Source organism: Carettochelys insculpta, unplaced genomic scaffold (assembly GCF_033958435.1).
Source record: "Carettochelys insculpta isolate YL-2023 unplaced genomic scaffold, ASM3395843v1 scaffold_0035, whole genome shotgun sequence".
Classification (NCBI taxonomy): domain Eukaryota; kingdom Metazoa; phylum Chordata; order Testudines; family Carettochelyidae; genus Carettochelys; species Carettochelys insculpta.
This window is the reverse complement of record NW_027439072.1, coordinates 1,326,004-1,339,599: the sequence shown is the minus strand read 5'-3', so window position 1 is coordinate 1,339,599 and position 13,596 is coordinate 1,326,004. Positions and strand designations below refer to the sequence as shown.

At 49.9% G+C, this 13,596-nt stretch overlaps 1 protein-coding gene and 1 non-coding gene across 2 annotated transcripts in view; both read left to right on the top strand.

The window, feature by feature from the left end:
* The window catches only part of LOC142005738 (butyrophilin subfamily 1 member A1-like), a 30,280-nt gene extending 20,409 nt beyond the window's left edge, over positions 1–9,871 (top strand). Inside the window, exons 7-10 of the mRNA XM_074983089.1 lie at positions 4,144–4,164; positions 4,632–4,652; positions 8,716–8,748; positions 9,357–9,871. Of these exons, the coding sequence (XP_074839190.1) occupies positions 4,144–4,164; positions 4,632–4,652; positions 8,716–8,748; positions 9,357–9,871 (590 nt within the window). The remainder of the gene's footprint in view (positions 1–4,143; positions 4,165–4,631; positions 4,653–8,715; positions 8,749–9,356) is intronic.
* TRNAG-UCC (transfer RNA glycine (anticodon UCC)) lies at positions 962–1,033 on the top strand. The gene has a single exon. It is a non-coding gene; the product is annotated as a tRNA-Gly (tRNA).
* Positions 9,872–13,596: the final 3,725 nt, after the last annotated feature.

Genomic DNA, 13,596 nt, shown 5'->3' with positions numbered 1-13,596 from the left:
CTCTGTTACCGATAGGACAGTTTTTATAACAAATGGGATCCTCACATGACAGCCTGTTCAATTCTTGTGGAGCTTTTCACTTTTAAGTTGAACTGGTGAAATATTGGTGCAATATTAAGTCTCTTTCCTTTGTTTACCTGCTCTTTCTTATTATTCCTTTTCATCATCATCATCAATAACCGTGGGCTCAGCGCCCAATTGTGTCTGATGCTTCTCTCACTATTTCCTTCCATCTTTCCATATCCAGTGCAGAGCGGCTTAGTTTCTGTAGACTAGCTCTGCACCAATCTACTACATCATCTATCCATTGTCTGTGGGGTCGGCCTCTCCTATTCGAACCGTCCATTATGCCGAATACCAGGCTCTTGATTTTTTGTTCATCGTTCATTCTGCAAATATGTTCAAATAGTTGTAGCTTCCGTTTTATAACCTTCTGCAGCAGGTTCTCTTTCAGCTGTATCTTCCAATATAATTCCTCATGGGTGACCTTCTGCATCCATCCTATTCTCAGAATCTTTCTATAACTCCTTTCGAACGCCAATATTCTTATTTTCGAATCTTTCAATATCACCCATGTCTCACATCCATACAACATGCTGCTGAATACACACGTTTTCAAGGTGCCCAGCTTCGTTCTTAAGCTAATTGCTTTGCTTTTCCAGATCTTATCCGTCGCCTTCAAACTCGCTCTTGCTTTCGCTATTCCAGTCGCTATTTCCTTCTTACTGTCTAGATCCTACGTTACGTTGCTCCCCAGATATGTGAACTTCTCTGCATTTTCTACTTCAGTACCATCCACACTGATCTTCCTTCCTATTTCCTTATCTCCAAATGCCATTGTTTTTGTTTTATCGATGTTCATAATCAGTCCGTACCACTTCCCTTCTTTGTTTAACACCTGTATCGTCACTAACGTCTCATGTTTCTGAACAATAGCTGTATCATCTAAAGCTCTCAAGTAGCATTGGTGGTATAGTGGTGAGCATAGCTGCCTTCCAAGCAGTTGACCTGGGTTCGATTCCCAGCCAATGCAGTCATGTATTTTGTCTGGAATTGCTTTAATTTCAGACACTTGGTAAATGTTAGTCCTGTATTTGACGACTGGGTCTGTGTCCTCAAAGGCTTCTCCTGCAAAATGCTGTTAATCCATAAGGTGGCCCAGGACTTCTTATTGAGCCTGACTAGCTCAGTTAGTAGTGCACCAGAATTTTAATCTGAGGACCGAGGGTTCAAGTCTCTGATCAGGTGAAGTCTCCTCTCCTGCTTGGGTACCTTGAGCTGGTGGCTCCCTGGAGGTGGCCCCTCCGCTGTTCATTACTTGCCGTTCTGCTGCAAACCTCAAGTTGTTAACTCTTTTCGCATGCACAGATATCCCTTCTACCTCTTCCTTGATCTTGTCCATTGCTCTCTCCAGATGTGCGATGAATATAGTTGGTGATATTGGATCTCCTTGTCTCGTACCTCTACTTGTTTTAAACCAACTTCCCAACCCCCCGCATGTTCTCACCACTGCCTCCGCATTATCATTGATATCCTTCAACAACTGTATCTGTCTAACTATCCACTCCGTACAACTCCAACACCGCCCAAGTCACTTTCTGATCTAAACTGTCAAATGCCTTTTGAAAATCAACAAAGCAAGTGTACATGTTTTTGTTCTTTCATTGAGCTTTCTTCGCTATCAGCCTTAGTGACAATGTCTTCTGTATGGTACTTCTATCTTTTCTGAAGCCTGCTTACTCGTCTGCTATGTGTTCTTCCATCTGCTATCTTAACAGATCAGTCGGTATCATCATCAGCACCTTACCTAGATGACTCGTTAGGGTAATCGTTCTGTAGTTCTTGCACGCCAATGTACTTCCTTTCTTCGGTATTGTCCTTAGCACAGATCTTGTCCATTCCTTAGGTGCCTTCCCGTCTTTCCATGCTATATTACATAGTTGGTGTATTTCCTGAATCATTCTTTCTTTGCCGTATTTGATCATCTCTCCCATGATCTTATCATTTCTGGGGCTCCTGTTGTTCTTTAGTCGTTTCACTGCTTTTTCTACTTCCTCCTTTGAAATGTCGGTCTCACTCTCGATGCTCGGGGGGAGATATCGCTTTCAGTTGTTCAATCAGTCTCTCTGAGACACTTGGGGTCCAACTGTGCTTTGTATAGATCAGTGTCATATCTCGTCCATTGCTGCACAATCTTCTCCTTGTTCATGAGCACTTCTTCGTTCTCATCTTTGATCGCCATCTGCTTCAGTTGCCATTTTCTATTAATATTCCTAATTGTCTTATACACTTCCCTGGTCTTACATTCGCCGTAATACCTCTCAATATCTTCAGATTGCTCCTCTAACCATTTCTCCTTATCCTTTCTGGCTGCTTTTCTTACCGCATTGCATTTCATCCTATATTGCTGTTTTGCCATCTCAGAAAGATCTCTTCTGATCTCCAACGGTCTCTTCTCTTGAACCAACTTCAGTGTTTTCTGGGTAATCCACTTCTTATTGATCTTTTCTTCTTCTGGAACAGTCTGCTCAATTGCCTCTTCTATAGCAATGGCCATCCCTGTTACTCTCTTATCTAGGTCTTTCTCTGTGGCGATATTCTTAATCTTCTCTTCCACAAAGAGCTAATCTGAGAATTTTATAATCAATAAAGTCATAAAGTCACAGAGTTTGAGATGGAGGGGCCCATGGGATCCTGTAGTCTGCCATATTGAACAGAAATAGAAATGAAACATAAGAAAAGGGAAATGCCTAACAAAATATGCTTTATTTCTATATCATTTTTTGATCTAAGAGATAAAGAACTAAGTAACTGTCGCTACCCTTCCTCTAAGAAGTTATTGTACCAAAATTAGATTCTCTGATGGCATTTCTGTTTGTTTGTTGCTGTTGATTTTATTGTTATTGTTCTTTTGTGGGGTGGGGGTTGTGGTTTGTAATACAACATTGTATAATACGATGTAACTAGATGAATTTCACAGCAAAAGCTGAGCTGAAAAACTGATCGGCAACTACCAGTGTGTAAGGCCAGAAGGTTCCTAAAATGTGGTACAGGAGGGAATGTTCATCAGAGTCAGGTCAGTTTCTGTGGAGAGGGGAGAACCTCTCACTCCCTCTCTGCCTGCAGCCCAGCTCTCTCTGGCTACGTCTACACGTGAACCCTACATTGAAGTAGCCTATTTCGATGTCGCCACATCGAAATAGGCTATTTCGATGAATAACGTCTACACGTCCTCCAGGGCTGGCAACGTCGATGTTCAACTTCGACATTGAGCAGCACCACATTGAAATAGGCGCTGCGGGGGAACGTCTACATGCCAAAGTAGCACACATCGAAATAAGGGTGCCGGGAACAGCTGCAGACAGGGTCACAGGGCGGACTCAACAGCAAGTCGCTCCCTTAAAGGGCCCCTCCCAGACACACTTTCACTAAACAGCGCAAGATACACAGAGCCAACAACTGGTTGCAGACCCTGTGCATGCAGCATGGATCCCCAGCTGCAGCAGCAGCAGCCAGAAGCCCTGGCCTACGGGTTGCTGCACACGGTGACCATAGAGCCCCGCAAGGGCTGGAGAGAGAGTGTCTCTCAACCCCTCAGCTGATGGCCGCCATGGAGGACCCCGCTATTTCGAAGTTGCGGGACGCGCAACGACTACACGTCCCCTACTTCGACGTTCAACTTCGAAGTAGGGCGCTATTCCCATCCCCTCATGGGGTTAGCGGCTTCGACGTCTCGCCGCCTAACGTCGATTTCAACTTCGAAATAGCGCCCAACACGTGTAGCCGTGACGGGCGCTATTTCGAAGTTGGCGCTGCTACTTCGAAGTAGCCGGCACGTGTAGACGCGGCTTCTGTGATCCAGGTCAGCTCTGCCTCTAGACCCAGCTCCACTTTCAGCCCAAAGTGCTCTGCTGAGCCAACAGTGCCACGTGGAGGCCAGAGGGGGGTACAGACAGAGTCACTTATTGGCAGGGGGTGACTGGCAAACCTTGGGCGGCACTGGGTTACTCTGAGCTCCTGAAGAAGAGATTGAGGAGATGTGATCTGTCTATTTTAATGGTTGTCGTGGTGATGAAGAGAAATAAAACATAAGAAAAGGGGAACTCCTGACAAACTATGTGTGTTCTTCTGTTTGATCTTCAGGCAAACGAGACAGAGAAATTGGTAAGTGTCATTATCCTTCCTCTGACACGGGTGGGCTGTGTGTTGTGTTTTTTGGCAATTGGATCCCCATGTGGGAGTTGGTTTAAATGTTGTTGAGTTGTTTGGTGTTGGATGAAAGTTGTACAGTTTTGTTGGAATAATTAATCTGGTTTTGATTGCTTGTTTGTTAATTTGCTTGTTTCTATCATTCTATTTATCCCCCGTGGAGGGGTCGGCATAATTGTATAAAGTGTGAGGAAACACTAAATTGGCTAGATCTCATACCAAAAGCTAATTCAAAAACCGGAGAAGCAGTAGAGTTACAGAGTTTAAGACTAGAAGGGACAAATGGATCTTCTCATCTGATGGCTGGAAGAGGAGGTGGATTTCGCTCATCCTTCACTGTGATATGGACAATAAACAGAAACAAACATGAGAATAAGGAAGGGCCTAACCAAAATATGTATTTATTTCTCTTTAATTTTTAGAGAAACGAGATAACGAAATAAGTAAGTGTCATCATCCTTTCTCTGACTTACTTTTTATATCAATTTGCGGTCTCATGTGGGCATTTAATAAGTTGTTTGGTTTTAAATTAAATTTTAAATATGTTGCAATAGGAAATCTTATATTTTATGCTTGTTTTCTAATATTACCATAATTTCTTTTGAGTCCGTTTGTACGTGCAACTTTATAAAACACAGTGAATGACTAGACTGGATGAATTTCACACCAAAAGTTAATTTGAAAAACTGAAAAGTAATATTGTAGTTGAGTCAATAGTGGGCAAGAAAAATGGTCCAAGGGGAACTGACTGAGGAGATGTCTGAGCCATTAGATATTATCTTTGGAAATATGGAAGAGAGGGGAGATTCTATAAAACTGGAAAAGGCAATAAGAACAACCCAGGAAATCATAGACCAGTCAGCTTAACTTCCATACAAGGCAAGATCATGAAAAAGTAGTTAAGGAATGTATTTGCAAATATCTAGATGATAACATGGTGCAAAGTAATAGGCAGTGTGGATTTATCAAGAACAAATCATGTCAGATCAACCTAACAGCTTTTTTGACAGGGCAGTAAGACTTGCGGATATGTGAAAAGCGGTAGATGTGGTATATTTAGGCTTCAGTAAGGCTTTTGATTACAGTTGTGCATGACTTTCTCTTTAAGAAGCTAGAGAAATACAACCCAGATGGAGCTAATATACCTTGGTTGATAACTGGTTGGATAAATATTCCCAGAGAGTAGATATCAAAGGTTCACAGTCACAGTCACAGGTTAACAGCCAGCATGGTTTTGTAAAAAAACAAATCATGTCAAACCAACCTGATAGCTTTTTTTGACACGATAACGAGACTCGTAGATAAGGGAGAAGCAGTGGATGTGGTATACCTAGACTTTAGTAAAGCATTTGATACGGTCTCGCATAATATTTTTATCGACAAACTAGGCAAGTCCAACTTAAATGGGGCTGCAATAAGGTGGGTGCATAACTGGCTGGCTAATCGTACCCAGAGAGTAGTTGTTAATGGTGCTCAATCCTGCTGGAAAAGCATAACAAGTGGGGTTCCGCAGGGGTCTGTTTTGGGACCAGTTCTGTTCAATATCTTCATGAATGATTTGGATATTGGCATAGAAAGTACGCTTATTAAGTTTGCAGATGATACCAAGCTGGGAGGGGTTGCAACTACCTTGGAGGATCGGGTCATAATTCAGAATGATCTAGATAAATTGGAGAAATGGTCTGAAGTAAACAGGATGAAGTTTAATAAAGATCAATGTAAGGTGCTGCACTTAGGAAGGAATAATCTGTTTCGCACGTACAGAATGGGAAAAGACTGTCGAGGAAGGAGTACAGCAGAAAGGGATCTAGGGGTTCTAGTAGATCACAAGTTAAATATGAGTCAACAGTGTGATGCTGTTGCAAAAAAAAGCAAACATGATTCTGGGATGCATTAGCAGGTGTGTTGTGAACAAGACACGAGAAATCATTCTACCGCTCTACTCTGCGCTGGTTAGGCCTCAGCTGGAATATTGTGTCCAGTTCTGGGCACCCCAATTCAAGAAAGATGTGGAGAAATTAGAGAAGGTCCAGAGAAGAGCGACTAGAATGATAAAAGGTCTGGAGAACATGACTCATGAAGAAAGGCTGAAAGAATTGGGCTTGTTTAGCTTGGAAAAAAGAAGATTGAGGGGGGACATGATAGCGGTTTTCAGATATCTTAAAGGGTGTCGTAAGGAGGAGGGAGAAAACTTGTTCTTCTTGGCCTCTGAGGAGGGAACAAGAGGCAATGGACGGAAGCTGCAGCAAGGGAAGTTTAGGTTGGACATTAGGAAAAAGTTCCTAACTGTCAGGGTGGTCAAGTACTGGAATAAGTTGCCAAGGGAGGTTGTGGAATCTCCCTCGCTGGAGATATTTAAGAACAGATTGGATAGATGTCTATCAGGGATGGTGTAGATAGTGGTCGGTCCTGCCGTCGGGGCAGGGGGCTGGACTCGATGGCCTCTCGAGGCCCCTTCTGGTCCTAGTGTTCTATGATTCTACGATTCTATGATGGAAGAGCATAATGAGTGGTGTTCCACAGGGATCATTTCTGAGTCTGGTCTGTTCAATCTTCATCAATGATTTCATTTGCAAATTATACTAAACTGGGAGGTTTGCAAGTGCTTTGGTTGATGGGATTACGATTCAAAATGACCTGGACAGAAATGGTTTGAGGCAAATAAGATGAAATTCAATAAGAACAAATACCAAATACAGGCTGAGCATCTCTAATCTGGCACTCGCAACTGGCAAACTCGGTAATCTGGCATCATTTTATTTAGCCAGACAACCATTTATCATGTTTCCTATGGTCCCATAAAGTTTGTTTCCAGCCACCAGTCCTGGCTTTCAGTGTTCTGTGCCGTTAATTAGCTGTAATTTATCCCTAAATGTCTTCTAAGAGCCCAGTAGCAGTGGAAGTGTTGGTAGAAGTTGGAGTGGAAATGTGCCAGACTTGAGAGGTTCAACCTGTACTCCACTTAGGAAGGAACAATTAGGTACACGTATGCAAAATAAGAAATTATTGCCTTGGGAAACGCCCTCTGGAAAGGGTCATATTGGACCACAGGCTAAATATGTGTCAACACGTGGGACTGTGTTGCAAAAACAACCCCAAACATCACTCTGGGAATGAGAAGTATTGGCAGGAAAGTAGTAGGCAAGATACAAGAAGTAATTCTTCCACTCTGCTCCATGCTGATTGGGCCGCAACTGGAGTATTGTGTCCAGTTCTGGGTGTCACATTTCACAAGAGATGTGGATAGATTGGAGAAGGTCGAGCAAAGAGAAATAAAAATGATTAGAAGTCTAAAAAACCACACTCTATCTGGAAAGATTGAAAGGACTGGTTTGTGTAATCTGGAGAAGAGAAGGTTGAGTGGGGACATGATACCAAGGTACCTAAAGGATTATTGTAAGGACGAGGGAGAAAAATATTCTCTTTAATCTCTGAGAACAGGACAAGAGGGAAAGGGCTTGGATTGCAGTATGGCAGGTTTAGGTTGGACATTAGGAAAACCTTCGTAACTGTCAGGGTTGTTAAGCACTGGAATAAATTGCCTAGAGAGGTTGTGGAATCTCCATTACTGGACATTTTTAAGAGCAGGTTAGATAGACATTTACCAGAGATAGTCCAAATGGTGCTAGTCCTGCCATGTGGTGGTGGGGGAACTGGACTTGACAACCTCTCAAGGTCCCTTCCAGTCTTATGATTCTATGAACTGTGGGAAGGACTATCAGCCTTTGAGATGATTGTCCTCATTCCACACTACAAAGCGGGTAAATAACCAACCTTCATTAAAGTGATACCTGGGCTATAGACTACACCCAGTCTTACCAGCTAGTCTAGATATAAAGCACCATTAAAACTCAGTCACAATCTTTGTGCTTGTGCAATAAACAGACTACGTAACAGCCAGGTAAGATCCTGGTTTAATTCTGAAGGGAAGATCTGTACTGGGAGAGTGACACACAAGCAACCCGTTAGAAGGGCTGATGAATGTCTAACTTTATTTTCTCTTGGGCCATGCCTACACTAGCAAGTTCTTTCAACACATTTTTTCTAAAGAAGGGGCTCTTGTGAAATGTCCAGCGGTGTCTACACATAAAAAGCTTTTATTTCAAATTCAATCGAAAGAAAGCAGTGCTCTTTTTGAAAGCGCTCTTCCACTCCTGTTTCAGGACGAACACCTTCTTTGAAAAGCTTCTTTTGAAGGAAAACATGCGTAGACACTCCACACACCCTTTTTGCAAAAAAAACCAGTCCTCATGCCACCAGATTTTAAGACCCCTGACCCATTCTTTTGAAAGAACGGGGGCTGTTCGGAGGCTCTCTTTCGAACAAGTGGCTCAATCTTTTGATCTGCTTTTTTCGTGTGTGGACGCACTCTTTTGAAAGAGCTCTTCTGGAAAGGCTTCTGTCGGAAGATCTCTGTAGTGGAGACAGGGCCTTGGGGTATTAGTTTGTACAATATTAAATCTTGAAATTGCTGTTAGGAGTTGCTCTCATCTTTAATGTTTTTAGGGTGGAGGAGATCCGTGGCACCTATTGAAGAAGGTAAGTAAAGATCCTACTTTAGTGATGTCCAAAGACCAGTTTCCAGGAGGCAATGCATCTCTTTGTCCTCGAATGAGGGAGTAGATCTGACAGTTGAGAGCAGACCTCCCCAGCACCCTGCATTTCGCCGCAGCACATGGTCAGGCAGGGTTTGTGCCTGTGTCCTACCACACTACAATGAATCCATATCATATCGTACTACTCTTCCTGCCCTGCACTGCTCACACGTACTCTGCGCTCAGCACATTTGTGATAGCAGCTGCCGCTCATTGTCCATCAACAGTGGGACATGTACCTCCACAGTTGCTAGTCCAAGGGCAGTGACTAATCAGTCTATGCCCCGGACTGTCTCCAACATCCGTTTATCTTTTCCCCTTTGAAGAAGCCAGTAGCTCTGTAGTGACCTGACCACGACAGGGTGAGCCGGGACCATGTCTGTGGGTGTCCCTTTTTCCATTTTCAATCAGAGGTTTAGAGCCTTGATCATACACCCCTGGGAGCTCCTGTGGTCAGAACTGGGAGCGTCTCTTCTCTCAGTCACTGGCCCCATCAAACCCTCCCCAGGGCTGAGCTCTGCCCCTCACGCTCTGATTCTCTCTCCCCTGCAGCGACGGTGACTCTGGATCCAGACTCGGCTCATCCCCACCTCGTCCTGTCGGAGGGTGGGAGGAGCGTGAGGTGGGAACATACACGGCAGGAGCTGCCCGACAGCCCGGAGAGATTCAGCACGTGGGCCTGCGTGCTGGGCCATGGGGGGTTCACCTCGGGGAGACACTGCTGGAAGGTGGAGGTGGGGGACGGGCAGGTCTGGGCCGTGGGGGTGGCCAGAGAGTCGGTGGGCAGGAAGGGAGGGATCAGCCTCAGCCCCGAGGGGGGGATCTGGGCTGTGCAGCAGTTGGGGGACCAGTTCTATGCTCTCACCTCCCCTGAGACCCTCCTGCCCCTGAGCCAGGCCCCCTGCAGGGTCCGGGTGTGTCTGGACTGTGACCGGGGGCAGGTGACGTTTATCGATGCTGGGGCCGAGGCCCCGATCTTCACTTTCCCGCCGGGCTCCCTCCCTGGGGAGAGAATCCGGCCCTGGCTGTGGCTGGGGTGGGAATCCCGGCTCCAACTGTGTCCCTGAAACCAGCCTCTCCAGCCTCAGTCTGTATGACCTTGGAGAAGCCCATCTGCCCAGGCCCTGGCTCCGCTCTATGAACCCTGGAAGCTCCTTCCCGCGCTCCCTGCAGCCCCAGGATGGGGGGAAGGAGAGAGACCCCGGGAGCTGCAGGAGGGGCCAATGCGGGTCTGGGCAGAGGCAGAGCTAACAGCTGGGCTGGGGACAGGCAGAGGTGGGGGGGCAGGGCACAGCATTAATCAATGGGGGCTGGGAGGCGGAGAGGCTGGAAGCTTTGCAGCAGTGGGAGCTTTTTGTATTGATCTGTGTCCTCTGATCTCACCGGGTCTCCCAGCCACAGCTCCAGTGCAGGAGCCAAAGTCCCCTTCCCCGTCACCCCTGGGGAGCGGGTACCACTGTGATTGTCACAGCCGGGGCCGGGCAGGGGCAGGTCGAGCGTCACAAGATGCAGCGGGTCACAAGGTGTTGCTGGGAAACTCCACTTTTCGGGGTGGGTTTTGGTTCTGGCTCCTGATTTGTGACGGCTGGGGCTGGCGACACCGCCGGAGTCAGAGGGACAGCCGGGGAGGAAATGGAGGGAGAACAAAAGGTCGTGTAAAACCGACTCACCAGACTGTCCTGGAGAAAGGGAGAAAGCAGCTGGAAAACGCGGCCAGGAGACGCAGCCAGCGTCAGGGAGAGGGGAGGGATAAATCCAGGGCAGACCGGAGAGCAGGAGGGGATGTTCTGGGACCAGACACCACAGGGAGAGGGGGAGAGACAGAGAAATATGAAGGGCCAGGAAATGATGGCTGGAGACATGGGGCTGGAGTTCTGATGCCCGACACAGCCCAGCCCAGCCCAGCCCAGCACACACACCCTGTGGGGAAGGGGCTGCTCCAGGGGTGGGGTGGGGGTTGCAAGGGCAGAAGCCACAGGAGCTTGGGGGTGGGGGGGAGAGAAGCTGGGCTTTGACAGGGAAACTACCACTTGCCTCCGGCCACCAGCTGCACGGCCACCGCCTGCTCCTCTGGAGTCCTCTGGCCTGTGAGTGGGGCTGGGCTCTGCTGGAGCCCCATTGTTGAGCCCGTGGGTGGGTGTAGGTGGGGGCTGCCGGAGCCAACACTGCCCCTGTCTTGTCGTCACCCCACCCCTAGGCACAGGTAGCAAAGGGCAAAACAGCGGTGCCCAAATTCAGTGGTCCCCGAAGAGCCGCGTACGCCTGAGCACGGCCCCGTGCACGAGGAACGGGGTTCTAACACGTTGCCCACAGTGAGGTTCACTTGGGAGCTCCTCGACTTTGTTGCCGTTTCAGTGCCATGTACAACAACCCTATTCCCAAATCCGCTCTGGTTCTGGAAGGGACGTCCCAGCCCCTCTTCCCTCCCTCGGGGGGTTTGCCACAAGTAAAGCTGGAAAGACAATTCTCATGGGCTTGCTCCTTTTTCATTTCTCGGCCCCAGCGGCTGGGGGCAGATTGGTGGGTGCGGGTCCCTGCTCACTTGGGCCCCCCAGCCCCGGCAGGGAGCAGACCGGCCTGTCCCTGGGCTGAGGGCTGGGTGTGGGTGTGATGTGTTGACGCCCGGCCCTCAGCACAGTCAGAGCATGCTGCACCCTTCACAGCCCCTTTCCTGTGCTCCTCCACCACCACAAGCCCAGTGTGGACAGCTCTGCCCCAAAGAGCTGTCCTGTGTCACTCTAACGGCCAATGAAGAGGTCAGTAGGGTTCAGCTGTTGGCCAAAGTGCCGCTGGTGATCCCGTCAGCAGGCGCATGGAGCCCTGCGCTCAGTGTGACGTGCTAAGGTAATTTCGAAAGAGAGCGATTGCAGACGCTCCGCAGCCCAGGCTTTCGAAAGAGCGCGTCCTCCAGGGCCGCAATCAGCTGGCAGGCAGTGGCTTCCAGAAGCCCTTTCGAGCTCCTGACCAAGGGCTTCTCCAGCTGGGGTCACCCCACACGAATCCCGGACCAGGTGAGATCCAAGGTCAAGGAGCTCTGGCAGACGTACTGCTGGGCTCGGGACACGGCTGGGCGGTCGGGGGCAGTGCCCACCCTCTGCCCCGATCATCAAGAACTGGACTTCCGCTTTGGGCGCAAGGAGGCAGGACCCACCCCCCAGCCATGTGTGTCAACGCTGCCCACCCCACCCTGCGACCGAGCCAGAGGACACAGGGACGGGGACTGAGGGGGAGGACCGGCCCGGACCACTGGCCACCCACAGGAGCGCCCAAGGATCCAGGACACCAGCGATGACGAGAGCTTGAACAAGGGGGCCCTCGTCATCGATGCAGCAGCCAGACCAGCCCCGCTACTGGCCCAGGGAGCCCCACGACAGAGGGCGAGGAGGGAGCGGGTCCACCACTGGTCCCTCCGCCGGTCCCTCCGCCAGCACCCCCAGGCTGGGGAGGAGGAGGCAGGGGACACGGCCCAGACGGCCGCCCTGAGGGAGCTGACGGGCGTCGGGTGGGAGTGGCTTGCATGGAGTCGCAGGCATGGGATTGCCCTCACCGAGGCCGTGGTCAGCCCCCTGGCCCCTGCGCCATCACAGGTCAGTCCCGCACCCCCCCCCCACCGTCCCCCATGCCCCCCTCGCCCGTGCATCCCTCCCTCCCAGCAGTCCCCCCCCACCCCAATCCCACAGCCCCCTGCCCCCCCCCACAATGCCCCCCTCCGAGAAGGCTGACCTGGAGGCCCTGATCCCACCCCATCTCCCCCACCCCCAGTCAGACTCATCCACCTGGCCCACAGCCTGCTGGCCAGGGCTGGCCGGGTGGAAGCCGAGCCCCCCACCGTGCCAGGCCCGGCGCAGGTGCGGGGACCGCGCCCGAGCCGTGCCCCCTACCTCCCTGTGCCGCTGGGACCCGGGGAGGAAGGGGTGGGTGTGGTCGATGGGGCTTCTGGCCATTGAGTAGGGGTGAGGCCCCCCCCACCCCAGCCCCCCGGCCACCCCCCATGCTGCCGTGTAAATAATTCCCCCCATTCACCTTCCCCACTCCTGTGTAAATAGCTCCCCCCCATGTATATAGTTCTCCCCGTTCATCCTCCCCCCGCCCACACATGTATATAGTTGCCCCCCGAATAATAAAGGGCACAGTTTTCCCTTATAAATGGTTTATTTTCATGGGTTACCCTGTGTCCCCTGTGCATGGGTGCTGGTGTGTGTGTGTGTGGGTGGGGGGGTGTGCAGGGTCGGGGGGGAGTTACCATGGCCCCCACCAACTCAAAGGCCTGGCACAGGGCCTCCCTTACACACACCCCGTCCTGCTGGGCCTGGTGGCATGGGGCATCAGGGTTCTCTTCACACCCATGCCCCGCCTCGGCGGCCCGCCTCTGCATATAGGGCTCGCATTTCACCTCCACCAGGTTATGAAGGGTGCAGCAGGCCCCGTCCACCACCGGGGTGTTGAGGACGCCCACCTCCAGCCCGGTGCAGAGGCACCTGAAACGCTCCTTGAGGCGGCTGAATGCCCGCTCAACGGTGTTCCAGGTGCAGTTCAGCTGCTTGTTGAAAAGGTCCTGGCTCGGCTGGGTGTACCTGGTTTACGGTCACATCAGCCAGGCCTGCAGGGGATAGGCAGCGTCCGCAGCAATGCAGGGTGGCATCATTGTGTCCCCGATAAGGAGCTCCCACCGGGGGATGAAGGTCCCCTCGGCCATACGATGTTCCAGCCCTGAGTTTCTGAAGACCCTCACATCATGAGCGTGGCCTGACCCGCTCACATAGATATCCTGGAACCGGCTGTTGGCATTGAC